Source organism: Eulemur rufifrons, chromosome 9 (genome assembly GCF_041146395.1).
Source record: "Eulemur rufifrons isolate Redbay chromosome 9, OSU_ERuf_1, whole genome shotgun sequence".
Lineage (NCBI taxonomy): Eukaryota > Metazoa > Chordata > Mammalia > Primates > Lemuridae > Eulemur > Eulemur rufifrons.
Genome location: NC_090991.1, coordinates 54,296,411 through 54,322,547, shown reverse-complemented (window position 1 = coordinate 54,322,547; position 26,137 = coordinate 54,296,411). Strand labels below are relative to the sequence as shown.

Sequence of the window (26,137 nt, the reverse complement as noted above, 5' to 3'; positions counted from 1 at the left end):
GGGGGGACCGGACCCCGAGGTCACAGGCCTGGGGAGGGCCCAGCTGATCTGCTGATCTCTCTCCAGTCACCGGGCTCTGCCTGGAAGGCTCTGTCTCACTTCATCTGCCCTCATCTCCCCCGCTGTGAGGGGCATCAGTGACCTCTGACTCGTGCACAGGGGGTGGGGCAGAATGGGTTAAGGAATTTACACTGTACTGACAAGTTCACTAAGGTCCTAGAAGGTGGGGGCCGGAGTCCCCTGCCCACCAGTTGAGGGAGTGGGACCCCTCCCCTCTAGGAACCTGTGCGTGGCGTCAGGGCCCCGCCCCTCTGGGTGCAGAGGGCCAGGTGAGAACAGACAGTGGCAGGTGGGGCTGGGGGTCCAGGGCCGGAATCCCCCAGAAATCACTGCTCTTAGTTACCCTCTGCCCTGGAATCCCACTGTTTCAAAATTAGGGAAAAAGCTCCGGCCGGGCGCTCAGGGTGGAGATGGACAAGGGGCCTTTCTGCCCCTCGGAGCCGGGCTCCCGTCGCCTGCAGCCTTTCCTGGGACACCTGCGGGCCTTGTTCTTGTGGTTCCTGGAGTGGGAAACTTCCTCCTGTGGGGACGGAGACATTGTTCTCTTGGGCTGAGCCACAGAGAAAGAGACGATGTGTTTTTGTTTTGTTTTGTTCTGTTTTTGGCAGGGCCCTGGTTACATTTGAGCCAGGACATCCTAGGCCCTGGGCCCTAGCACACAAGAAAGATGAGTGCATTTGGGTTTTTTTTCTAGAATGTGAAACTAACTGTAGCTGTCCTCCCAGAAGGAGGCTCTGGGGTGATGGGTCTGGCTCCCGGCTGGAAGCAGGCCTTCCTGTCCCCAAGGGATGGGTTAGTGATACCTGAGGCCTACAAGGTCCCTTGTCATTTATGTGAGTGACTTGCAACAAATAAACGTGTTGCTTTGTCCAGCTATTGCTTTAATTTGCACCACTACCCCATGGGGGTGGGAGGGGTGGACCCTGCTGCTCAGAGAGGCTGCCCAGCAAGGGTTGTGGTGGGGGTGGGGCGCTGAACCTTCCCTGGGCTGTCCTCGGCTCTCCCCGCCTGCCCCCAGGCGGTTCCAGGGTCCTGCAGCCCCCTGTGGCCCACAGGGACTTGCCCCCTCCCTGCCGCATGGGCCCAGGGCAAGAGCTCAGACAGACCCCAGACCAGACCTCGAAATATTTAAAAGTGTCAGTGGAACAAAAGCCAAACTCTGTAAAATAATTTTAAAGAGATTTATTCTGAGCCAAATTTGAGGACCATGGCCCAGAGCCACACCCAAGAGGTCTTGAGCAAGTGGACTCGCTGTGGCTGGGTGTCAGTTTGGTTTTATACATTTCAGGGAGACAGGGGTTACAGGCAAAGTCATAAATCAACACATGGGACTCATACATTGGTTTGGCCCAAAAAGGTGGGCCATCTTGAAGGGGGGCTTGCAGGTTATAGGTGGGTTTAAAGATTCTTTGGCTTGTAATTGGTTAAAGACATGAAGCTTTGTCTAAAGGCTTGGAATGTTTTAACATATCTGCTGTTTATCAGAGACAAGCCACCAGACATAGATTTGTTGTGCAAATTGAGGGCCTGCAGGTGTGTCTTGCAGACCCTTAGGCTCATTAATGGGTTACAAAGGATGTCCCCAAGAAGGGAGAGGGGCATGATGAGGCATGTGTGACCTCCCTCCTCCTGGCAGGCAATTTAGTTTTAGGATATTCCTTTGGACACAAGGGGGTCCATTCAGTCAGCCGGTGCGGGGTGAGCCTTAAGATTTTATTTTAGTTCACAAAAGTTATAAGTTACAGTGAGATCGGGGCACTTTACTGTATGCAAGTTATGTTTCAGTAGAATTCTGAATCCAAACATTACTAAACAAGACAAAAAGTTCAGCTGTGCCTAATGGTGCGGAGCCCGGGAGTCCAGATACTCAGGAGGCCGGGATGCGAGGACTCCTTGAACCCAGGAGTTCGAGGCCAGCCTGGGCAATATAGCAAAACCCTGCCTCAAAAAAAAAAAAAAAGATTAAATCATGCTAATGGAATGTCTAAGGAGAGTACTCTATCCTCCTGCCTTGCTAAGTGTATCTTCCTATGACCTGGATGTCAGGTTCAGAGGCAGAATCCAGGGCCCAGAGCAGGAGAGTGGCTGTCAGCCCACCCTCTTGCAGCCTGTGCCCTTCCTGCCCTGGACTTGGGCCTCAGCCGTGCGGGTGGGGGGTTCTGGGCCCGAGTCCCGGACTGTGTTCTGGAAGGAGGTGCAGGCCCCGGGTGGCACAGCCCCATGGAAGGGGCCCGGAGCCTCTAGGGCCAGGCCTGGGGTGAGACAGCAGCACCTTTGGAGGGCTTCCTGTGGCGCCGGGAGGCAGAGGGGTAATGAGGCAGGGCTGAGGTCTCGGCCTCCACCCAGTCCCAAAGCTGGTGACTGGTGACTCGCGGCTGTGGGAACACTTGGCCTGGCCCTCAGGCTGCCCTTATGCACAAGTGACCGACATCCTCAACTTCCCCACCCTCTGCTGGAAACAGGGGCAGGGCTGAGCAGGTACTGGGGGTGGAGGGCGCAGCCCCTGCCCCCGCGGCTTTCCAGCACAGAGGGGGCGGGGCTGGCGCCCCGGTATCCCAAAAGGGCTTGGTGCTGCGTGAAGAAATGCCCCCTCCCCCAAACCCAGCGCCCACCCACTGCTGCCGGCCTGGGAGAAATCACACCTGTCCATCCTCACCGGAAACCCAGCGTTCGCTGTCCACGCTCATCCAGCAGCTTCAGAGGTGGCCCTTTCGTCCAAAAAGCCACATTAAAAAAAAAAAAAAGAAATACCCTACAGCCACAGGTGATTGGAGAGGCCCAGACACCACCCAGCTGGGATGTATTCTTTTTGTGAAGTAGAATAAAGTCTCCATCCTCTACCACTCCTGCCAGTGCTGTGCAGCTGGGCTTGCCCAGAAGTGGAGGCTGCCACAGCCGGGTGAGCCCTGGGTCCAGGATGGGTGCCGTGACCCTGTACAGCTCCCCGTGCTTGGAAAAGCCTGGGACAGGCCGTTCCTCGGGGACCACTTCCCCCAGCTCTGCTGGAAGTGTGTGTGAACTCCAACTGTGCCCCTCTTGGGTGCTTTGCTTGGGGCCGGGCTGTGTCCGAAGCCTGGCTGGTTTGCACAGGGGTGGCCTCTAGGAGGAGCAGGCCAGGGCCCCGCCCTCAGCTCCCACCTCTGCTGACCTGCCTGCCTGCTGCCCCCCACAGGTTACCTGTGCTTGTACATGGAGAAGGATGAGACGCTGGGCGCCACCCTCATCCTGGCATGGGTCCCCAACTCTCGCATCCAGAGGCAGGACGAGGAGGCTCTGCGCTACATCACCCCCGAGAGTTCCCCCGTACGCAAGGCACCCCGCTCTCGGGGCCGGCGCACCCAGAGCTCAGGGGGCCTGCAGCAGTCCTCCCCCACGGAACCACGCCCCCCGCCCACCCCCAAAGACGAGGACATCCTGGTGGTGGCCCAGAGCATCGGAGATGCCATGCTCCCCAGCCCTTCGCTGGAGGATGGGGAGAAGCTGGCCAAGAGCCTGGGGGAAGACAGCCCCCTTCCGGCCTTGCAGCCTGCCCACAGCGACTCCGGAACCCTGTCCACAGTCAGCTCCCAGGATGGGACTGAGGAGGGGCAGGAGCCTCGGCCCGAGCCTGGAGAGAAGGAGGGGTCCTTGGAGCTGTCGGCCGAGGGCGTGAGCAGGGACAGCTCCTTCGACTCGGACTTGGATGCCTTCTCCTCGCCCTTCTGCCTCTCGCCCATCCGCGCGGCCCTGGCCGACAGCCACGGCTCCGTGTTTCTGGAAAGCGACAGCAGGTGAGTCCCCGGTCCCGGGCGTGGGGGCTCTGGGGTGGGCCCCCGAGGCCCGACCTGGGCTGTGGGAACCGGTTGAATACGTTGCGCATGACGCTGACTGCTGGCGGCTCCTCCCCGAGGCCAGGGCTCTGCCCGGTGTCCCTCCTTACCCCCGGCCCGGTGGCTGGTGACATTCCTCTCAGCATCCTCACCTGGGACCAAACAGTCCCCGCCAGGTGGATGGGCCCCAGGAGTCCTGGTGCCTTCTGTTCCCCTGGCGGAGGGGCAGCCCCCAGGCAGATGCCCAGAGGCCTGGGCGGCATCATAGGGTTATTTACAGGGCTGGCTGCTCCTCGTGGTCCCCAGCCGGCCCTCTCCACCCTGTAACCCACCAGGCACGTGACCTGGCCCACTGGAACCCTCGGGAACGTAGCCTTTCTCCTCCTTGCATCTGCGAGGCTGGGGGACGGTCCTGGGGGAATGTTGGTGGCAGGCACCCTCCTGGGCAGCTGCCCTGCACCGGGGGAGCTGGAGTGCCTGGGGGTGGGACTCAGTGGCAGCACTTTGTGGGGCCAGGGGAGCAGGAGTTCAACCCGTGCCCTGCGGTGGGCTCCCTCGGCCTTGGAGCCCAGGCAGGGGTGAGGACCTGCGGCCTCGGGGCCACATGTGGCCTTCTGGATCCTCCAGTGCAAGCCGTTCAGCTGAATCCAAATTTATAGAACAAATCCTTTTAATAAGGGATTTGTCCTGTGAAGTTTGGATTCGGTTGAGGGGCTGTACTTGGGGATGTACAGGGCCACATGTGGCCTTGAGGCCGCAGGTTCCCCACCCCTGGAGGGTGTCATGAGGGTCCTGGGGCCACCCGGGGTGGGTGTGACAGGCCAGGTGGGGCCACACCCGCTTCTGCAGCCCCTCCCCACGCTCTGGGTGTGGTCCTTGCGCTCGATAGATTGCCAGGCGAATGATGGCGATGACAGTGGACATTAGAAGAGCTGACATTAGTCAGGGAACATGTGATTAATTATTGAGCTCACGCCGTGAGCCGGGCTCCTGCTACGAGTTGGTGGTCAGAGCATTGCCTGGGACTGGACCTGGTGCTGTGGGTTGTACGTTTTTATGCTTTCAACAACCCCAAACCCGGTGAGGGAGGAAGGTCCGAATATTATCTCCTTTGTATGGAAGGGGAAAGGGAGGCTCAGACAGGGTAAGTGACCTGCTGGAGGTCACCCAGCCAGGACTTAAGTCAGACTGGGTTTGAACCCAGCTATGTCTGAGCTGGAGCACAAAAGGTCACAGCAGCCCGAGGTAAGCCAGGGAGCCCAGGGACAGGGTGTGGGGACCGAATGCTTTGCTGGCTGCAGCAGGAAGGCATTTGAGATGGATTCTTCCTGATTTCATCCCTTCGGTAAGATTCAGTCCATTAAAGCCCGAGGGTGAATTGGTAACATTTGTCTCAAGCACTTGAGAGTGTAGATAAAAGCTCGCAGTCTGCCGCAACCGCGGCTGCCAGTTCCCGGATGAGGTCGCCGAGCTGTGCCAGGGAACCGCCAGGCTGGGACTAAAACTCCAGCCCTGGCCCGGGGCCCGCTGGCCCGGCTCGGCCGGAGCACCCCCTTGCGGTGCCACGCGGGCAGTGCGGCGGCACCTGCAGGAGGCGTCTGTGCGCCCCGGGGCCCAGGTGGAGGGAGCGCTGTGCCCCAGAAAGGTGGCAGGCTTGGCCCACAGTCTCGGGCCCAGGACCTTGTGGCAGAACCCGCATCAGAACCTGGCCCATGCGGCTCTCTGTCCAGCAGCCCCTCGTCAGGAGCTCGGGTTTGGCACTCAGGGAGTTGAGTCCTGGCACCACCAGTTGGTGTGAACCATGGAAAGTTCTTTATCTTCTTGGAGCCTCGGCTTCCCTGTTTGCAAGATGAGCGTAGTACTGTGCATTTTCTGGGTTATGAAAACGCACTCTCGGTTCCGTTTTCCCTGGCCCCTCTCCCCGGGCTGCGCACGGCACCGCCCCAGGGCAGCTTTTACACAGCCAGTGCCCAGGTGTCTCCAGGTTCTTCCAGAGCGGTGATTCTCATCGGGGGCTGATTCTGTCCCCAGGGCACTCGTGGCAGTGTCGGGAGACATTTTTGTCACAGCTGAGGGGTCTGCACGCCCCTGCACTGTGGTGGTGGAGTTGCCTCTGCCTGGGACCCCTCAGGGTGAAGCCTCATCTCCTTGTGGGGCTCCGAGGCTGGGGGCCAGGCCAGGCCGAGCGAGGCAGCCCCGCCCCACCCACTCCTCCGTCCAGCCTTCTCCCCGAGCTCCCCAGCCCCGTCTCTGCCTGGTGTCTGGGCCATGGCTGCCCTCATCTGGGCGTCTCCTCCTCCTCCTCCCATCCAGCTGGTGTGTGTGAGGTTCAGCTCGGGCGGTGCCTTCGTGTCCGGTTTTGGGGGCAGCCTCCTCCTCCCTCCCCGGCCGAGGAGGGGGCTACTCATCGCTCGCTTCTCCGTTCTCCCGCTCGGCCTGTTGCAACCCCGCCCTGCGTGCACCGCTGTTGGGAGGCAAGCAGTGGTGGTGGTGGCGGGAACTTTGGAGCCTGGCGCATCTGCTTCAGATCCTGGCTTCACCCCAGTTGTGTGACCTTGAGAGTTACCCCCCGAGTCCGAACCTCGGCTGCCTCAGGGGTGCAATGGGGCCGAGAGCCCCCTCGCAGGGTTGGTCGGGGTGAGGTTGAGCGCCAGCCGGGGCACGCGGTCGGCGAGCCAGGCCTGGGGGTGTCCTCCAGGGGAGGCTGGTGCCGGGGTGCTCACCTCCTCCCAGCCTGCCCCCACGAGGGTGCAGAAGATGCCTCCTGACCGCGTGGCTGCCGGCTCGGTCGGTGCCGCTCTTTCTTGGGCTTCTCTGCCACGGAGCCCCGGCCGGTCCAACGCAGCTGCGGCTCGCTGAGCGCTGTTAGGCACAGCCTGGTGGGTGACAAGGTGGACATGAATGGGACCCCTCCCTGCCTCCCGGGAGCAAGTGCCTCAGCTCGGGGTGATGTGGAAAAGGTCTGTCCCCAGGGCAGAAGTAACGGGTGACGGGTGACGTGGAGTGGCAGTGGCTCCAACCACAACCCGTGTGAGAGGCAGACCCTGGAAGCTTAAAAAAAGCATATGTGGATTCCGGAAGGGGCCAGGCCAGCCCTAGAATCTGCGTTTCCCAGCATCCCTTGCTCATTTGCGCTTGCTCCAGGGTGTGGCCTTGGCCCCTCCCACACCGTAGGCCCTGGAAGCACGGCTGGCTCTCCTTGCCCCTCCCCCTTCCCAGGGCACCCTCACTTCGTGGACTGGTGGGAGTGGACACCGTAGAGCGGGTGTCTCCGGCCAGGCTGCCCATGAGGACCCCTGGGCAGCGTTTTACAATCCTGATGCCCAGGCTGCATGCAGACCTAGTGGACCCGCATCATGGGGTGGGCTGGCGTGAGTGGTTTGCGAACTCCCCGGGGGGGCTCCAAAGTACAGCCAGAGTTGAGAACCCCCCACCCCATGAAGGTTGTGCGCTTGGGCAAGGGAGCGGCGTCAGGGCTGAGGTCCCCAGAGCACCGGCTACCCCGTGTGTGTGGAGTGGCTTTGAGGACCACGTGCACCTGTCGCTGCTCCTGGGGCAAAGGTTCGGTTTAACTGGGAAGAGGCCTCAGGAGGGCAGAGCCGCAGGCTGGCTCGCGGGGGCCCTCTAGTGGCAGACCTGGAGAACTGCGTGCGCAGGCTGCGCGTCTGGCTGGGACAGGCGGGGAGGAGGGACGGCCCCCTGGGATCGGAGAGCAGTTCTCAGAAGGGCCCAGTGGTTAGAAATGGCAGTGTCCCCTGGAGTCCTACCTGTGGGCCACAGCTGGGCAGGGCCTGCTTTCTGCAAGGTGGGCCCACCTGCCCAGCCCCCAGCACAGTGACAGCCTGGACCTCCTTGACCAAATGAGCGTTGGCAGCCAACATGGGGGACGGACGGGTTGACGGGGACAGCTATTGCCACTGACTCGTTGTCACAGGCTGCCTTGAGAGCCTGAGCTTTCCTCAGCAGGGCTGGGTTCTGGGCTGTCTTGGTCCTGTGCCCAGCAGTGTCAGAAATCAAGTGCTAGGCTGTGGCGGGGAGGGTGGCCTCCAGGCAGGGCCAGGGGACATCCTGTCATTGGTTTCTGTGCTGAAAGGTGCCCGGTCCAGTCTAAAGAGCCAGTGGGGGTGAGCGGGTGATCTCACAGGACCCCCGTGTGGCCAGCACGGTGTCCGTGGGCCCTGCCTGGGGGTGTGCATGGGTGACCCGGATGAGGACCGAGGCAGAGCATCCTGAGAAATGACCAAATTGCAGCAAGAGAGGAAGAAACCACGTGCGTGAAGATGTTCATCACAGCGTTCTTTATAGCGGGAAAGAAAGAGAAGAACCTAAATACCCAACAACAGAGCGGGGGTACATCAGACATGGCTCATCCGTGGGAGCCAGGAGTTTTCACCGAGGCCCACGGGCACCCTGCTTTGTGTGCATGCTCGGGGTACACGTGTTTAAGGGGAGGGGTGCCCCCCGACTTCCCCCAGGGTCTGTGACCCCCAAGAGGTTCAGCACGTCTGTGTGACCAGAGGGAAGAACACGCAGTGTTGGTCAGGGCCGTGCTGCAACATGGATACAGTGTGTCGAAAAGGGCGGGGGACAAGCAGGGCTTACGTACGCGCTGTGGTTATGCTCTGAGCAGCCTGAGGCGTGAGAGGCGGCTCAGAGCAGCGCTGCCCACGGAACTTCCGCCAGGACCGAGGCCGTGCACCGCCTCTCTCGGCAGCTGCCACCTTTGCGTGGCTCTTCAGCCCTTGAAACGTGTCCAGTGCAACTGAGCAACCGAATTTTCAACTTTACATGCTGTAGACATAAATGTAAACAGCGGGTGTGGCTGGTGGCCAGCAGGGTGGACGGCGAGGCCAAGAGGATGACGCGCCACCGTGTCAGTGCGGTGTGACGATGAGCGCATTCTTTCCCTTTTTCCAGTCTTCAGAAATGTTATTCTGTGATTATATTGATCTGAGGATGGAAACTGAGTTTTACTAACAGTGAAACTGCACCCTCAGGCCCTGCCTGGCCGCCCGCCGCCCTGTGCAGGGCTTGCTGATGAAGAAGGCTCCAGGCCATCAGGCCACTGGGCTCCTCGTCCAGCGGCTGTCAGCCTCTCCCCGGGAAATGAATGCCAGGCTCTCTCTCATGGCACCCTTTTGTCATTCCTGCTGTGGGTTCTCTGGGTGGCGGCTCATGTAAATGGTGGCATGCCGGGTTATGGAACGGGCCGGGTGGCGTCCCGCAGGGTTTGGCGTCTTATGGTGGCGCAGTGTTCCTGCCTGCCCGGTCCAGGTGAGCTGGGCACAGCCACAGGTGGGCGAGGGCTAGTGGACGATGTGCCCGCCTGCCCGGGGGTCCTGCTGGGAGCCCCCTGCCCCCCGGCCCTCCCCCTTGTGCTCTCCCAGAAACGCTGGGTGTTTTGACTCAAGCCTCCTGGTTCCCGGCCTTGCTCCCTACAGCTAGAGTGGGCCGTCTCCCACCGCAGCCGCCCTGTGGGTGGAAGAGAATCTTCTCCCTGAGCCCTGGGGGCTGAGCTTCCTCTGGGGAGCGCCGGTTGATCCCGTGCATGTCATGGTGGGACACTTTGGGACTCTGCCCCTCTCTGTTGCCTCCTCGCTGGGTCTTACCGGTGTGTCTGGGCCAGCGCCGTCCAGCAGAACATCCTCCCGTGCTGGACGCCGGCCAGCGCCATGGCCCCTCACCATGCGTGGTTGTCACGCACCAGAAATGTGGCAGATACGACCGAGCGACTGGATTTTTAAATCTTATTTATCTGCAGTGACTTTAAATTTTAATGGCCACGTGTGACAGGGGCTTCCGGGCTGGCCAGCGCAGGTCTAGAGGAAACGTTCTTGGGAGCCTCCCTCCCAGCGCAGAGTAGGCCCGAGAGAGCCTGCTGGAGAGAGAGGGGGAGAGGACAAGAAGGACCCAACAGTGCCCCCTCCAACCCCGCTTTTGTGAGGGCCACGGAGGCAGGAGGGTTCAGGTTGCTGAAGCCACAGGAAGAGCCTGGAGTCAGCCAGTGCTGGTGACCGCAGGGCCCACGTGAGTTACTGTCCCACCTCTCGGCCCACCCAGCAGGTGCCGGCCCCCCGCAGGGCGTGCGAGGCCGAAATAAAAGGTATCACAAGTGCTTTTGTCTTTAGGAGGAAAAGGCTCTCTGACAACAGGGCGTCGCAGTAATGGCTGAATTATTGATGGCGCTATCGCTCCGTGTAACGGCCCCTGTCCTCCCACACGGCACAGAGGACAGGAATGAGGCTCTCGGGGAAGAATCCCAGGCTCTAAGAAAGATCCAGAATGAGTGAGCTCGGTGCACTGGGACGCAGTGCCCCTGCAGTGTCCTTGCAGGGTGCAGCCCAGAGGGACTTGGGGGCATCCTCCCGGGCCCCCCCGAGCCTGCTCAGGTTCTTCATGTCGGTGGTGATTTTCCCAGACAGCCTTGCCATTCCTTTTGTGCCCGGCCACCGGGGCAGCAGGCAGGCCTGAGAGGTGACAGAAACTCCCGGGGGTCGGGGAAGAAATGAAATGGTGTCACAAGGACCAGGAGATGCCCTTCGCCCCTCCTGTCTCTGTGTCCCAGTCGGAGTAGCTGGCCAGGGAATAAGCACCAGGGGCAGGAGGTGGGGGACACAAAGCGCGTGGCCCCGGAAGATGAGGAGGGGAGCCAGCGGGGACTGGGGATGGGTGTGGCGGGGAGAGCAGGTGCTGGGAGCTGGTCCAGGGGCTGCTGCTGCCACCCAGGTGAGAGGTGAGGGGTCCCAGAGAGACCTCAGAGGTGGAGTGGCTGGGAGCTGGGAGGCTGTGTCCCCTGATCCTCCCTGATTTCAGGACCAGACGCCTGAGCTCAGTTGTGGGCCAACACTGGCACCCTGGCACGCCCGTGAGCATCCGCCGTCCCCCAAGGATGCTCCAGGAACACCCCCCCACCCCCTAGCAGCAGCCTGGCAGCCAGGAAGCTGGCAGCTTCCGAAGATCTGTTGTTTGGGTTTGTTTGTGCTTCTGCAACCGGGAGCTGAGATTTATTTCTTTAAAACATCCCATCGCCCGACACCCTGCAATCTGTTCTGCGCTTCGTTAAGACTAATCTTGTCTTGTGTTTCTGTAGCACTTGGCAGGCTCTGTGCAGCATCTCTCCCTCCCCCTTACTCCCCCTAGTCAAGGTGGCCGTCACTAGCCGCTCCCCCCGTGCCCGGAGGGTGGCGGACACTGGGGGTCCGAAGGAAGCTGCTACAGGAAGGGCAGCTGGCAGGTCCAAGCCTGTGGACTGGCCTGCGGCCACGGTCAGTCTAGAAACGGCTGTGGGACAGTCTCACCCTGGGAATCTCGCTGCCAGGCCAGGCAGCCAAGCGGACGCCCAGCCCTCCTCTCTGGCTGCCCTCAGCCCTGGGAGCCCCCAGCAGAAGGCAGCTGCCACCAGCTCCGGGAGCTTGGAGGGGCTGCCAAAGAATTCAGGCTGGGTCTGCATAGTGCCTGGCGGCTCTGGAGCGTCTGTTCTGGCTCACACTCGATGTCTAGGGAGGGACAGGGCTGGCCGGCTGGGCCCAGCGAGGCCCCAGGGCCCTGGCAGGGCCTGGAACGGGCAAGCTTGTGGTCAGACACCCGGTTGTGAGTCCAGACGCCACTTGACATCCCGAGGGTGTGGCCTTGATCTCTCCGGGCCTCAGTGACCTCATCTGAGAAATGGAACCGTTGTGAGAACCAAGCAAGGCAACTCGAGTAAAGCACAGAGTAGGTGGGCAGTAATCGTTACCACGATGGTAAAAATTGCAGGTCGCACTTTTCTAACACTTAGCAGTTTGCCAGAGGTTATAAGTGTTGTCTTAGTGTCCTGTGGCTGCTGTAAGAAAGTGCCACAAACTGGGCTGCCTAAAGGAAGAGAGACGTGTCCCTCATGCTCCTCCTGGAGGCCGGAAGTCCAACATCAAGACAGCTGAGTTCTGGGCTCCGGGGGAGGCTCCTTCCTGGTCCCTTCCAGCTTCTGGTGGCTCTAGGTGTTCCTTGGCCTGTGGCAGCATCACCCCAGCCCCTGCCTCTGTCTCCACGTGGTCTCCTCTGGGTGTCTCTGTGTTCAGATTTCACTCTTCTCAGGAGGACACCGGCCATCAGATTAGGGCCACCCCGCCCCCGTGGACCTCATCCTAATCTGGTCACATCTGCAATGATCCTGTCTCCAAATAAGGTCACATTTGGAGTTTCCGGGTGGGCATGAGTTTTGGGGGACACTAGTCTCCTCGGCACAGGCTCTGTGGGTGCTCACCTTAATCCTGGACTTAAATAACGTGTCGGGCCCATGTTGGCATCACTTCGTTTCAGGAAAGGTTGAGGCAGAGCTCAAGTCACCTGCACAAAGTCACGGCACGTGAGTTCTTGGCCGAGACAGTGACTCTGAGGCTTAAAACAAGAAGCAGAAAACCACAACGAATCAGGCCCTTGTGAAGCCGTCGTCTATTTTGTGCCTCAGTTTCCCGGTGTGGCCCAGCCTGCCGGTCCCCAGGGCTGAGCAGATCCCGTCCAGTTAGGAGTCCCCAGAGAGGTTGGTGGGGCCCGAGCAAAGAAGCTGTAGAAACTGCTCTAACGGTGACAAACGTGATCCGTGCCCATTTTAGAAAGGGGGGGAAAGGAATCAGGAAAATACTCATGGCTTTGCCCCCTCAACACTGCTGTTATCATTTTGGTTCCTTTTGTCCTGGCCTTTCAAAGTTGGGGAGCATAATTGTCCCGGCGGTGGGTGGGGAGGCTGGATGGTAGGTATTTTCTGCTTTTGGGGCCAAATGGTCTTTGCTGCAGCTTCTTAACCCTTGTAGCATGAAAGCCACTGCACAACATGTATAAGTGGGTGTGGCTGTGTTCCATGAAAACTTTATTATTGATACTAAAATTTGAATTTCATATAATTTTCATGTGTCATGAAATGAAATTTTCTCCTTTTGATTTTTTTCAACGTTTTAAAATGTTCAAAACGATCTTTCACACACAAAAAAACTGCACACAAATGTTTCTAACAGCTTTATTCATAAATGCTCCGCATGGGAACAGCCAGGAAGTCCCCTAGTGGGAAAATGGGATGCAAACCCTGGTGCGTGCCTGCAAGGAATGCTGTTTGTCGCTAAAAAGAGGTGCACTTCCCAGCCCTGGAGAGCTGGCGGACGCTGCAATGCGCCGTGCTCCGTGCAGGAAGCCAGCCTGAGAAGGCTGCATACTGTGTGCTCCCAGCCATAGGACGTTCTGGAAAAGGCAAAACTATGGTAACAGTAAAAAGATCAGCAACTGCCGGGGGTTCCAGGGAGGAAAGGAGGAATCAGGGGACACGGAGGGTTCTTAGGGCGTGAAGCTACTCTCTAGGATATGTGACGCTGTGCATCTGTCAAACCCACAGACTGCAGGGCACCGAGAGGAGCCCTCATGTCAACCATGGGCGTCAGTAATTACCAACGAGGGATCGATACGGGTTCATCAGTGACAGCCAGTGTATCGCAGAAATGCAAGGTGCTAACATAGGGGACACTGTGTGTACTGGGGAGGGCACATGGGAACACTGTACGCTGCGGGAACACTGTATGCTGCTTAATTTTGCTTTGGACCTAAAACTGCTCTAAAAAATACAGCCTATTCATCAAAAAAAATTCTTAATTCATGGGCTGTGCAAAGACGGGTGGCAGCCTCAGTTTAGCCCTCAGGACACAGTTTGCTGACCCCTGGGCCAGACGAGCACTGTCCAGTGAAATGTCACATGAGCCACATCTGTAACTTAAAATAGTCTATTAGTCATTTTTAAAACAAGTTTTATATTGAAATAACCATACAGTCACAGGAAGTTGCAAAAAATGTACAGGGTGGTCCTATGTACCCTTCCCCCACTTCCCTGAGTAGTAACATCTGGGTAAGACCACAATCAGCTCTCCACACCGGGAAATAGAGGTTGGTACAATCTGCAGCTCTCAACGTGGAGTCAAGAGTCTCGTGCAGCCATATCAACTGGGCGTAGAGTCTCGTGCAGCCGTATCACCTGGGCATAGAGTCCCATGCAGCCGTATCACATGGGCATAAGTCCCATGCAGCCGTATCAACTGGGCATAGAGTCCCATGCAGCCGTTTCATGTGGGTATAGAGTGCTGTGCAGCTGTATCACGTAGTATTGAGTCACATGCAGCCGTATCACATGGGTATGGAGTCACATGCAGCCTTATCACGTGGGTATAGTCTCGTGCAGGTGTATCATGTGGGTATAGAGTCACATGAAGTCTTATCACGTGGGTATAGAGTCCCGTGCAGCCGTATCACGTGGGCATAGAGTCCCGTGCAGCCACATCACGTGGGTATAGAGTCTCGTGCAGGTGTATCATGTGGGTATAGAGTCACATGCAGCCGTATCACGTGGGTATAGAGTCCCGTGCAGCCATATCACGTGGGTATAGAGTCCCGTGCAGCCGTATCACGTGGGCATAGAGTCCCGTGCAGCCACATCACGTGGGCACAGAGTCCCGTGCAGCCGTATCACGTGGGCACAGAGTCCCGTGCAGCCGTATCACGTGGGTATAGAGTCACATGAAGCCATATCACATAGGTATACAGTCCCATGCAGCCATATCACATGGGTATAGAGTCCCATTGAGCCGTATCACGTAGGTATAGAGTGCTGTGCAGCTGTATCACGTAGTATTGAGTCACATGCAGCCGTATCATGTGGGCATAGAGTCACATGAAGTCATATCACGTGGGTATAGAGTCCCGTGCAGCCATATCACATGGGTATAGAGTCACGTGAAGCTGTATCACGTGGGTATAGAGTCCCATGCAGCTGTATCACGTGGCGTGTAGAGCCCCGTGCAGCCTATCACGTGGGTATAGAGTCCCGTGCAGTCATATCACGTGGGTATAGAGTCACATGCAGCCTTATCACGTGGGTATAGAGTCACATGAAGTCATATCACATGGGTATAGAGTCATGTGAAGCTGTATCACGTGGGTATAGAGTCACAGGCAGCTGTATCACATGATGTATAGAGTCCCGTGCAGCCATATCACATGACATGTAGAGGCCTGTGCAGCTGTATCACGTGGTATAGAGTCACATGCGGCTATATCACATGACGCGTAGAGCCCTGTGCAGCTGTATCACGTGGGTATAGAGTCCCATGCAGCTGTATCACATGGCGTGTAGAGCCCCGTGCAGCCTATCACGTGGGTATAGAAACCCGTGCAGCTGTATCACGTGGCGTGTAGAGCCCCGTGCAGCCTATCACGTGGGTATAGCGTCCCGTGCAGTTGTATCACGTGGGTATAGAGTCACATGAAGCTGTATCACGTAGGTATACAGTCCCGTGCAGCCATATTACGTGGGTATAGAATCACATGCAGCCTTATCACGTGGGTATAGAGTCACATGAAGCCATATCACGTGGGCTTTGAGTCACATGAAGCCGTATCACGTGGGCATAGAGTCCCGTGCAGCCGTATCACGTGGCGTGTAGAGTCCTGTGCAGCTGTATCACAGTATAGAGTCACATGCAGCCGTATCACCTGGGCATAGTCTCGTGCAGCCGTATCACCTGGGCATAGAGTCCCATGCAGCCGTTTCACCTGGGCATAGAGTCCCATGCAGCCGTATCACGTGATGTGTAGAGACCCGTGCAGCTGTTTCACCTGGGCATAGAGACCCGTGCAGCCGTATCACGTGGGCATAGAATCCCATGCAGCCGTTTCACCTGGGCATAGAGTCCCGTGCAGCCGTATCACGTGATGTGTAGAGACCCGTGCAGCCGTATCACGTGGGCATAGAGTCCCGTGCAGCCGTATCACGTGATGTGTAGAGACCCGTGCAGCCGTTTCACCTGGCAGAGAGTCCCGTGCAGCCTATCATGTGTCGTGTAGCGTCCCGTGCAGCGGTATCACATGACCTAGAGTCCTGTGCTGCTACAACAGGTGGTGTCTAGGATCCCCTGCAGCTGTATCATGGTAGCTTCTCGTTGCCACCATCACGATCGGGACTCAGAATGGGTCCCCCTGATGGGGCTCACGGGACTCCCTCCTGACACCCTGGTGTTGTTGCCCCAGCCCTGACCTGGCAGCTACCCCTGTCTATGAGAATTTTATGTAAATGGAATCTGATAGGATGTGGCCTTTTTTCATCCAGCAGGGTCCCTGTAAGTGCCATCAGGTGATGCGTATCAAGAATTTGCTCCCTTTTATTGTCGAGTCGCAGGGGTGTGGGCGCCTTACAGTGTGTTTGGCCACCCACCCACGCAGGGACATTAACGGACTGTTTCCACTCGGGGCTGTCACTCGAGGGGAGCTGCCCTGAATGTCCACGTGCGGGTTTCGTCTGAACCTGAGCCTTCATTTCTCTGGGATGGATCCCCAGGAATGCGAGGGCTGGGTCACGTCAGGATACACTGTATGTTTAGTTTTAAAAGAAATTACCAAAATGGTTCTGGAGTAGCTATACCATTTTATATTCCCACCAGCAATTTATGAGTATCTAGTTTTGCTACATCTTAACCAGTATTCGGTGTTGTCACTATTTTTTTCTATTTTAGTCATTCTGACGGGCGTGTAGCGACAGCTCGCTGTGGCTTAGCTCACGTTTCCCTGACGGCTGGTGACGCTGGGCCTCCATCCCTCCCTGTGTTTATTGCCGTCTATACGCCCTCTTTGGCGAAACGTTCCTTCCGGCCAGAGTGCCCGTGTTCTACTGCAGGTTTCTCCTATTGAGATTTGGGAGTCCGTTACACATTCTAGAAATGGTGCTCTGGGGGTGCGGGTCGCACGTGTCTCCCAGTCTGCGTTTTTTCATCCTCACACCAGGATCTTTCACAAAGCAAAAGACTTTAATGTTGATGAATCCAGTTTATTAAATACTCCTTTTATGGACCACGCTTTTGACGTCAAGTTCGAGAACTCCTGGCCTAGTTCCTGATCCTGAAGATTTTCTCCTGTGATTTCCCTAAAAGTTTTATTTGGGCCACGCTCCCCTTTCGGTGCCCAGCTGTCCGGCGCCGTCCGTCACAAGGGCCGTTCTTCCTCCATTGACGTGTTTTTGCCTTTTTGTCCAAAATCTGTTGGCCATATTTATGTGGGCCTGATAGCTACACTTTTTAAAGTTAAGAAAAAAGGTAAAATTAATTTTTAAACGTACTTAGTATATTCAAAATAGTGTGGTTTCAATGTGTGAGCAGTGTAAACCGTTGTCGATGGGAGAGATTTTACATTCTGTCTCTTTGCCAAGTCTTGGTGATCCCGTGCGGACTTTCTGCCTAGAACACAGCTCAGTTCAGACTCCCACACTTCAAGTGCTGATGCCACGTGTGGCTCAAGGTCACTGGATTGGCCAGCGTGGGTCTGTACAGATTGGTGACTTGCTTTTAAAAAAACAAAAAACGTTCTCTGGCCAGTCCTTTCTCATAGACCCCTCTCCCTGCGTCCCTGGTGGGGAGCGGCGCCAGGAGGAGGTCTGAAGAGGGTTTCATTGCCGTTGCTGAGGAGTGCTGCGGCCCCGACCCTGGCTCTGGGCTGGGATTCCGGAAGTCACCAGCCAAGTGTGTCACCCAAGGGAACTGCCGGTGGCGCCATTCCACCTGGTGGCTCATCTTGAGACCATGCTATTATAGCCCCCCTTCCGAAGGACTGACAGCTCTGCACCAAGCTGACCTCTTTCTATTAAAGGTGTCAGGCCAGGGAGGAAATAGGGCATCAGCTCTCCTGAGCCAGGAAGGAGGAAGTCGGGGCTCCTGCAGAGGCAGCTCCCCCGGGACTGGTGCTCCCGGCGTTACAAAGGCTGTCGAAGTCGGGGAAATGAGCCTTGTCAGCCTTTTCCACCGCGACAGACAGCTGCTCTGGGAGGCCTTGACGCAACCCGGCTGACTGGTTGCACCGGGGCTCGTGGACACGGGGGCTGAGCTGCTCTGAGTGCACGGAGCTGCCCTTGAGGGCAGGAAGCCAGAGGCCCCTGGGTCCCGGCTCTTGCATCAGCAGCCCTGGCAGGGCCCTGCGGGGCACGGAGGCCCACGTGGGTTTCCAGAGATCTGAGCGTGAGGTCACAGGCGCCCAGAGGCAGTGACGTGGCAGCACCTCCCAGGGCAGTCGGGAGCTCACGCTGGGCCTCTGGGGCCCAGGCCTGGCTGTTGTAATGTGACCCAACAGCTGATGAAATCCTCCCAGAAACTTGGGGGGCAGGCAAACGACCTTTCGACTTGCGGTAGAAATACTCCCGTATCCGCTTCTGTTTGCCCTCATGTCTTTCTCAGCAAAGTAAACGGAAAGGGCATTTTTCACGTGGATTTTCCTTTTAGGCCGACCAATCCGGTCCTTAAGCACCTGTGCTGCGGGGGCAGAGGACAAAGGGCGCCTGGTGGCCGCCACCTCCGCATACAGAACAGGCTTCCTTGCCACGGGGAATCTGCTTCAGGAACCTGAAAATAGGGTTTCCCTGATGGTCAAGGGCAGCTGGACACCAGCCACACTTGTCCACCTCCCGCCCTTTGAAAGAGACTGGCCGGTAGAAGCAGGTGGCCTCAGCCAAGCCCCTCCTTTCGTAGCCCCAGGCGGTGACACAGGTGGTCTCTAAGTGAGGGACCCTGGAGCCAAGTCCCTGGGCCACGTCCTGGCTCTGCCTGGCCATGTGTGCTGGCAGGTCATTACCCTCATTGGCTCAGTTTCCCCCCTGCGCCATGGGGCTGGTGTCGCCCCCTCCCCGTCAGACCACCGTGAGGACTAGCATCTGAGCGTGGGCCCGGCTCCACGCCCTGGTTAGGGCTGGTGTTGGCTCCTCTAGTGTTTGGCCTGGCATTGCTCCACTCGGCCTCACCTTGGGTCCCGGGGGGGGGGGGGGGGGGCGGGGAGATGGTGAGAACGGCCCCAAGGGTTAGATGGGCAAATGCCACTTGTGTTACATTTTGTTCAATGATTTCCCGAACGGGGTGCAGCCCCCTGGAGAAAGGAGGCTTCTTTCAAGGGGCTCAGGAGCAGGAGGTGCTGGGGGGGTGCCAGGGCTGGAGTGACGGGAGAGCAAGGAGACGGAAGTGGGGTGTCCTGGGAGGAGGAGAGGCTGGAGGCTGTGTCGTGGTCCCTGGAGAAGGCGGCAGGGAGGGAGAGCGCAGGAGACCCAGGACCTCAGAGATGGGGGTGGGTGGTAAACATGGCCTCCCCCGGGGCTCCGAGGGGCTGGTGGTTGGGGCAGAACCCGGTGGGCTGTACAGGCATCAGGATCTGTCTTGCTTCTGTAAATATTTAAACACTGGGAGGATTATTTTTGGTAGCTACGGTCTCTCTGCCCGCCTGGCGGGCTGCCGGGACGGGTGTCGAGTGACAGCAGGCGCACGCCCTCCCCCACCCGGGCTCTGTGTGTTTGCCGTTCCAGTGGCCACTGTTCGATTTGGGTCACAGTCCCTGCCTTTGGGAGACATGGAAAGATGGTCGTAGGCGTCACCTTTAGGGTGGACTCCCTGTCCAGAAAGTTTCCCTGGCAGCGGTTGAAAGGGACAGTTCCACGAGCTTCTGGACCAACAGCGGGCCAAGAACAGCAGTGCCGTGCGGAGTCAGGAGCCTGGCCGGGGACACCCCTGGGGAGGTGGCCGCGCTCCACCAGACCCACCCTGGGTGAAAGGATGCTTTATGCGCCCGCAGCACGCGGGGAGCCTGCAGAGAGGCGTCTTTGTAGGGCCAGCAAGGGGGAGCAGCCTCCCGGGCAGGCGGCCACGCAGGCCCGGCAGCAGCCGTGGCTGGGGCGGGCGGGGATGCAGGGCCCCCAGGTCTGGCGAGGACGGGCGGCTGCCTGGGCCCCGGGCTCCTTGCAGAGTGTCAGCCCCTTTCCTCCTGCTCCAGAATTGGGTTTGGGCACCGCCGCCCGAGCTGCCCTGTGGGCCCCTTGGAAACTCCGCTGCGTGGAGGCAGCACCCGCCCGGGGAGGGATCCCTGGGTGCCCAGCAGATGGCAGGCTTCCCCCAGATCAGCCCGGGGCCGTCCAAGCCGCAGCGCCCGCCTCCTGCCCGCCCCTCCCCGCCCCCGCCCCACCTGCCAAGCACTGCAGGGACCTTCTACCTGCTGTCCTCTCTGTCCTCCCACACTCCTCTCCACCTCCTCCCCGGCTGATCTTGGTAAACCCTAAATATTGCGGACACTCACCAGCAAGTGCCGGTGAGCAGTTACAAGGGCTGGGCCGTCCCTGACACACACGGCGGTGCCAGGGGCTGGGGCACAAGCTCAGCTCCAGGCCAGGCCCCCTCGGCCAGGGGGTTGCTGGACGACCTTCCTGTGTCCCATCTACTTTCCGTCTCCTCTCTGGGTGTCTGGTGGGTGGAGAGCCGCCAGCGTGACCTCACCCCACCCACTTGTGCCGCCTGGGTCCCCCAGAGACCAGCCGGATCCCAGACACGCTTGGCTGGCGGGGTGGACGGTCAGCCTCACGCAGCCGGGCACGGCCTGCTTCATTCCCTCCGTGTGGACACGTGAACCCCAGGACAGCCCAGCTAAGTCTCCAGGGTGACCTTGTCTTTTGTGACCTCCTGCCTTTAAAAAAATTGTTATGATTACATAGAGATTCATGACCCATATAAAAGTGTTAGAAATGAACAGAAGGTTCTCAAAAGAATTGAGAGCAGAGACTCCAACAGATACATCTGTCCTCCTGTTCCTGGCAGCGTCATCCACGACAGCTGCCCAAGGTGGGATTGGACAAAGTGCGGTCCGTCCACACAGCGGAGTATTACTCAGCCTTAAACAGGAAGGAGTTGCTGACACACGTTGCAACGTGGGTGGACCCTGGGGACATTATGCTAAGTGAAATAAGCCAGTCACCAAAGGACAAAAGCTGTGATGCCACTCATGTGAGGTCCCCAGAGTCATCAGAGTCATGGAGACAGAAAGTAGGGTGGAGGGTGCCAGGGCCTGGGGGAGGGGAGTGAGGGTTCAGTGGGGACAGAGCTTCAGTTTGAGAAGGTGAAAACGGCCAGGAGGTGGCTGGTGGTGACGGTCACACCACCATGTGAATGTACTCAGTGCGTTACACTGTGCACGTAACAGTGATTGAGAAGGTACATTTTATGTTATGGGTACCTTCCCACCATATAAAAAAGAGAGAAGGGAAAAGAAATTAAGATGATCACCAGGGTAACTGGGTGCGTGAGAAACAACCTTTGGTATACATTTTTCTAGCTTTTGAGAACCCACTTTTCTGGATTAGGTCCTATGAGCCTGTGCAGGTTTCTCCGCCCCAACACTTGGTCTTGAACGTCAAGTGTTGGGAAATCACGCCCCAGGTGCCGCCCAGGCTCACCTCTGCCCCGGCTGGAACGAGAGGCTCGCACAGGGCAAACCCACAGCCAGCCCCTCGCCGGTTGGGCACCCACGGCGGTCACTGCACTCGCCTTGTGACAGGGACCCATTGTCCACACAGCTTATCCAGTCTGAGTCGAAGCCTCTGTCCAGGCGGCTGAAAGCAAAATCTAGTTATTAGGTTCTGAAAGCTGGTCCTTCCGAGAGACCAGCCATGAAGGGTAGAGAAACCTGGACGAAAGCTTCCAGGGCTTTGTCAAGATTAGAGGTGACACTTTCCCAGCATTTTCATGAGCTTAGAAAAATAGACACTCCCCATTGTCTTTGGGAATTTGGAACCATGAGCGCACATTTCTGGGCGAAGACGCTGTTTGCCGCAGGAGTGGGCAACCAGCTCCCCGCCCCCCCCAGCCCCCAGGATGGTGGGGACGCCTCGGCCAGCGCTTTGGGAGTCCAGAAGGGGGCGCCAGGGAGGGGCTGGCTTGGCCTCTGGCCTTGAGGGCACAGTGGCTCCCCCTCCCCCACACCTCACCCCAATAATCTTTTCCTTTTCTTTTCTTTTTCTTTCTTTCTTTTTTTGAGACAGTCTCACTGTTTTGCCCGGGCTAGAGTGCCGTGGCATCAGCCTAGCTCACAGCAAACTCCTGAGCTCAAGCGATCCTCCTGCCTCAGCCTCCTGAGTGGCTGGAACTACAGACATGCACCACCATGCCTGGCTAATTTTTTGTATATAATTTTAGTTGTCCATATAATTTATTTCTATTTTTCAGTAGAGATGGGGTGGGGGGGGGGTCTCACTCTTGCTCAGGCTGGTCTCGAACTCCTGACCTTGAGCAATCCTCCCACTTCGGCCTCCCAGGGTGCTAGGATTACAGGCATGAGCCACCGTGCCCGGCCAATCTTCTCCAATAATATTCTCCTGTGAGACTGGCCGGGGCCAGTGTTTGTGCCACTGTGTGTGGCGTGAGGACGTTCACGTGCTGCCGTGTCTTGGCTGCGCAGCCTGGAGCAAAGGGCGGTGCTGGGTCTCGGGCTGCTGCGGGAGCCGCTGGCTCTGCAGGGCTGAGCTGGAAGAAGTGGCTTCCCAGGAACCAGCCTCCCATTAGTGGGCCGGACCTTGCCAGGCGGCCACGCAGTGAGGTCACTGTCAGGGGTGGGGATACCGGTGGGCGAGGAGGTTCCCAGGCCGACACCCGGCAGCCCAGACGCATTTGTGTCATCCAGGGGTCCTGAAACACCGGTGAGGTCTACCCTGATGGCTGGCGGGTTGGGACGGCACGGGAGGCCCCAGTGAGGATCTCGGGGTCACTGCTCCGAGATGGCCCGGCCTGGAGCCTGAGAGCCTGGCTGGCTCTGCACACTGTCACCATGACTGTGACCAGGGCCGTCTGCACATGTGCACGTGGAGACTTGCCTATCTGTAAAGGACCAGTGTGGCCTGCCCACGTGGGAGGTGTTAAGAACAATTCTGAACTCTACAAGGTCCATCTGCCTAGCCGGACTGTTGGGAAAACTGTCTCCATGGGCAGGTGAAAAAACTTTGTCTTTTCATCCTAGAAAAAACCCAGCATCTTGTATATTCTGGGGCCTGCTGCTCAAGTAAGGGACAGAGTGGCAAGGTGGCCTGGTCAAGGCCACACAGGTGGAGATGACAGGGCGAGGCAGGCCCTGCCGGGGCCAAGCTGTTGGGGACAGGGCTTGGATGTGCTGAATGGCGCCACCTCCCTCCCCCGGCAGGGCCTGGGAGCAGTTCTGACTTTGAGGACTCTGCTGCCCTTACTGAATGGGCAGAATTCCTTCCCGCGCCGGCCGCAGCTGTTTCCATCTTCCACGGGGGTCTCCGACTGGGGGCGCACGGCGCTGCATTTGAAGGTCTCGAGTGGTCCCTCACACGTGCAGTGTCCTTCGGGCCACCGGCAGTCCTGTCTGCGAGTAGGATCAGCAGGTGGCCGAGGGTTTGCTTTTGTATAATGGACGATGGAAAAACGTCCCTACTCGGGCCCTCTGATTTTTTTTTTTTTTTTTTCCAATTTAAGAAACTTCCTTTGGAGGAACTTTTTTTTCTTTTACTGACCAAAGAAAGGCTTTTCCTCGGCAGGGAGACTGAAGGTGCTGGAAGCGCCTGAGGAAGGTGATGCCGTCTAGCCCAGCGTAGCCCGTAAGACAGGACCGAGCGGGGCTCCCAGCGGGGCTGGCTGGGGTACACGTCACCACTCTTAGCAGAATTAGACTTTGTGCGTGGCTCTAACTGACAAAACAAGCAGGGCCTGCCGATGAAAGGACCAAGGTCTCGAGTATAGAACCTCTGGAAAAAGTCTTTTTACCCCTAAAGTTAATTTTTTTACTTCAGTTGTAATTGCGTTGCTGGTGCGCGCTGACGGGACGGTGGGGTACAGAACACAGGAGCCTGGGTGCACCGGGGCCCCCGCTGGCCACGGCGGGCTGCGTGTGTGCTGCCTGACGACTGCGTGGCATGCGGCGGTCCTGCCCGCTGTGCCCCGGCGGAGCAGCCTGACAGGGCTGTGGGCTGGGCTCACGGCCCTGCACAGTCCGCAAGAGGAACATGGTTTCAGTTTGGGCAAATTGGCCACGACTGTTGCTGAAGTCAGGGAGGGCGGCCCGTCGGGTGACTTTTCAGGGTGGTGGTGTTTGTGCAGGGTGTCGTTTTTTGCTCTGTGACTTTGGGAATACGTAAAGGACTCAGCAGACGCTCCCTGGCTGGGCCCAGGCTGGCGGCCAGGCCAGCCCTTCCCAGGTAGGTGTCAGGAGAACATTCAAAGTAAATAAATAACATTATTTCTGGGAGTGCACAATATCTTCCCCATCTCCTTTCTACACACACACCAGGGTTCCAGGGAGAAGAACTTGAAAGCACTTTGAGTCGGAAGAGGAATATTCAGTGCCCTCTCATTCTCCTACACCTGTTTAAATTTTTCCTTGGGTTTTCTTTTTTCTTTTTTTTTTTAAACCACTTTCAGAATTCCTGGGCAATTTAAGATACTCCCATCCAAATCTCATACCGGCAAAACTCCGGGAACCTGAGAGGGTATCTGGGATTGTGCACCGCCAGCTGCTCCTCCCTGGCCCGCACACGGCACACGGCACACGGCACACAGCACGCGGCACACGTGTGTCTGTGCTAGAGCTGCATGGAGCAAGATTCCTCACCAGCCTAGAAGCCAGCCGCGTTTGTAGGCAGCGATAAGCCACGCTGAACCCCAGTCTCTAGTTCTAACTGACTCCCTCCCCGACCTTAGAGCCAGCTGGGAGTGAAAAATGCCCACCCAGGGGTCCCGTTTGTGGGGACAGACTCCGCCCCCGCCCCAGCCTTCACTCTCCACAGGACTGGGCAAGTTCCTGTACCCAGTTAGTCTGTTTTTAAAATCGCCACGCTTAAAGAAATGCTTGTGCCCCGCCCCCACCCAGACCAAGATGTTCTGGAACAATTTTCTTCAGGATCCTGTTTCCTGCTCCTGGCTGGAGGCCAGTTGTGCCGTGGACAGCGACACTGGACACAGCCCAGTGCTGGCCTTCCATGGCCCTCAGTGGAGGTGCTGGTCCCCACCTCACGTTCGGGGTCCCTCCATGCAGACAAAATACTTCCCAGGTGGATTTGCTCCAAGGCCCCTGCAGAAGGGAGACCGGTACACAGCAGCCTGGACCACAGGCGAGAGGGCACAGCTGACCTCAGGGCCCAGCTCCTCCCACGGGTCACGGCAAATGCCCCAGCCGAGCCGTCGAGACCTGCACCCAGCCTCCCGTTGGCCTAACCCGGGGCGTCACCCCACTGAGGCTCAGCCGCAGCTCTTAAGGGGTCGGGCTTGCTGGGACCGTCCCAGGGAATGGAAAGCCCAACCGGGATATTGGCTTCCAAGGTGGAGCCTGTTTACCTGCCGTGGTGGCCCTACCCCTCAACAGGAGGCGAGGAACTCAGATGTCGTGGACGCAGGTCACTTTGTCAGGGCAGACAAACCCCTGGCCGGGCTTTGGCACGAGGTGGCAGTTGTGGTCTCTTTTGTCTTTTCTGATGCAAAGTCAGGGAGAGGTAGCTGGGCTGCTCTTTTCGGCAGGCAGGGACGCTCTGAAAATGTCCCCAGGGCTGTGTAACCACCACGGTGGTGCTGTGGCCGCGCCGAGGAATCTGCTCTCGAGCTCTGTGCTTTGGCGCCGATCAGCAGCATCCGCTTGGGTTGGATTTTGCAGAGATCACCTTGGGTCTGCGCAGCGAACGTGGACTCGTGGTGTAGACTGTGTGTGTATTTCTAGACCTTTCTAAAATACAAAGTCTGAGACCAGCGAAAAAGGCGAGGGCTGGCTGTCGGCCCACGGTGGGTGGACGTGGTGGACCCAACACTCCCCTGCTGCCTCCCGCCTCCCGAGCACCGGGACCTCGAGGTGATTGGCACCGCGGTGATTTATGCGAGGGCTAATCAAAAGCTTTTATTTCCTGATTATCTCTCCGTTTGATGGATGGCAGATGCCAGAGCAGCCAAAATATAAACAGATTCCAGTTAGAACATTTCGAGGCAGAAATTAGCTGTTCTGAGGAGCAGAGGCCGGTGTCCCTTCTGCCGCCTGGCAGAGAGTTTCAGTGGGAAAAATTATTTTTCATAACGTTTTTGCTTTCTTATTGAAATTAAGCTTCACCAAGCAGGTTTGGCGGTGGGGGAGGGCTCCTAATTTGGTCCCCCCTGACCTCCGCAGCCGTGATTGGCAGTTTGTTGTCAGCCTTGAAGTTGCGCCTGCGAGGTAGGAACCCGCGGAACAAATGCCCTAGGACAGCTTGGCGTCCCCGAGGACCCAGGTGGAGGGGGGAGAGTGCGCAATTAGAGAGGTCTTCGCACAGAAAGTTAATTAGCTACTAAATAGCGTTTAGCACAGTTTACGATGGGAAATGCATGTTTGAAAAGCAAATGGAGATCCTTGAGAAATGGCTGCTACCAGGACGGGGACGTGGCCCCCCAGCGCCTTGCCCCTCGGTTTGGACCCAGCGCCAGGTCTGGGGCGGGGGCGGG

The 26,137-nt window shown here is 57.9% G+C and overlaps 1 protein-coding gene across 5 annotated transcripts in view; it reads left to right on the top strand.

Annotated features, from left to right (window-relative positions):
- TBC1D16 (TBC1 domain family member 16) overlaps positions 1–26,137 on the top strand; it is a 74,792-nt gene that overhangs the window by 10,829 nt on the left and 37,826 nt on the right. For 4 of the 5 annotated variants that reach the window (XM_069482943.1, XM_069482941.1, XM_069482942.1 and 1 more), the window contains exon 3: positions 3,233–3,830. In XM_069482943.1, the coding sequence (XP_069339044.1) occupies positions 3,233–3,830 (598 nt within the window). Of the gene's footprint in view, positions 1–3,232; positions 3,831–26,137 lie in introns of those variants that run through there. The other variant, XM_069482945.1, reaches the window with a different exon arrangement.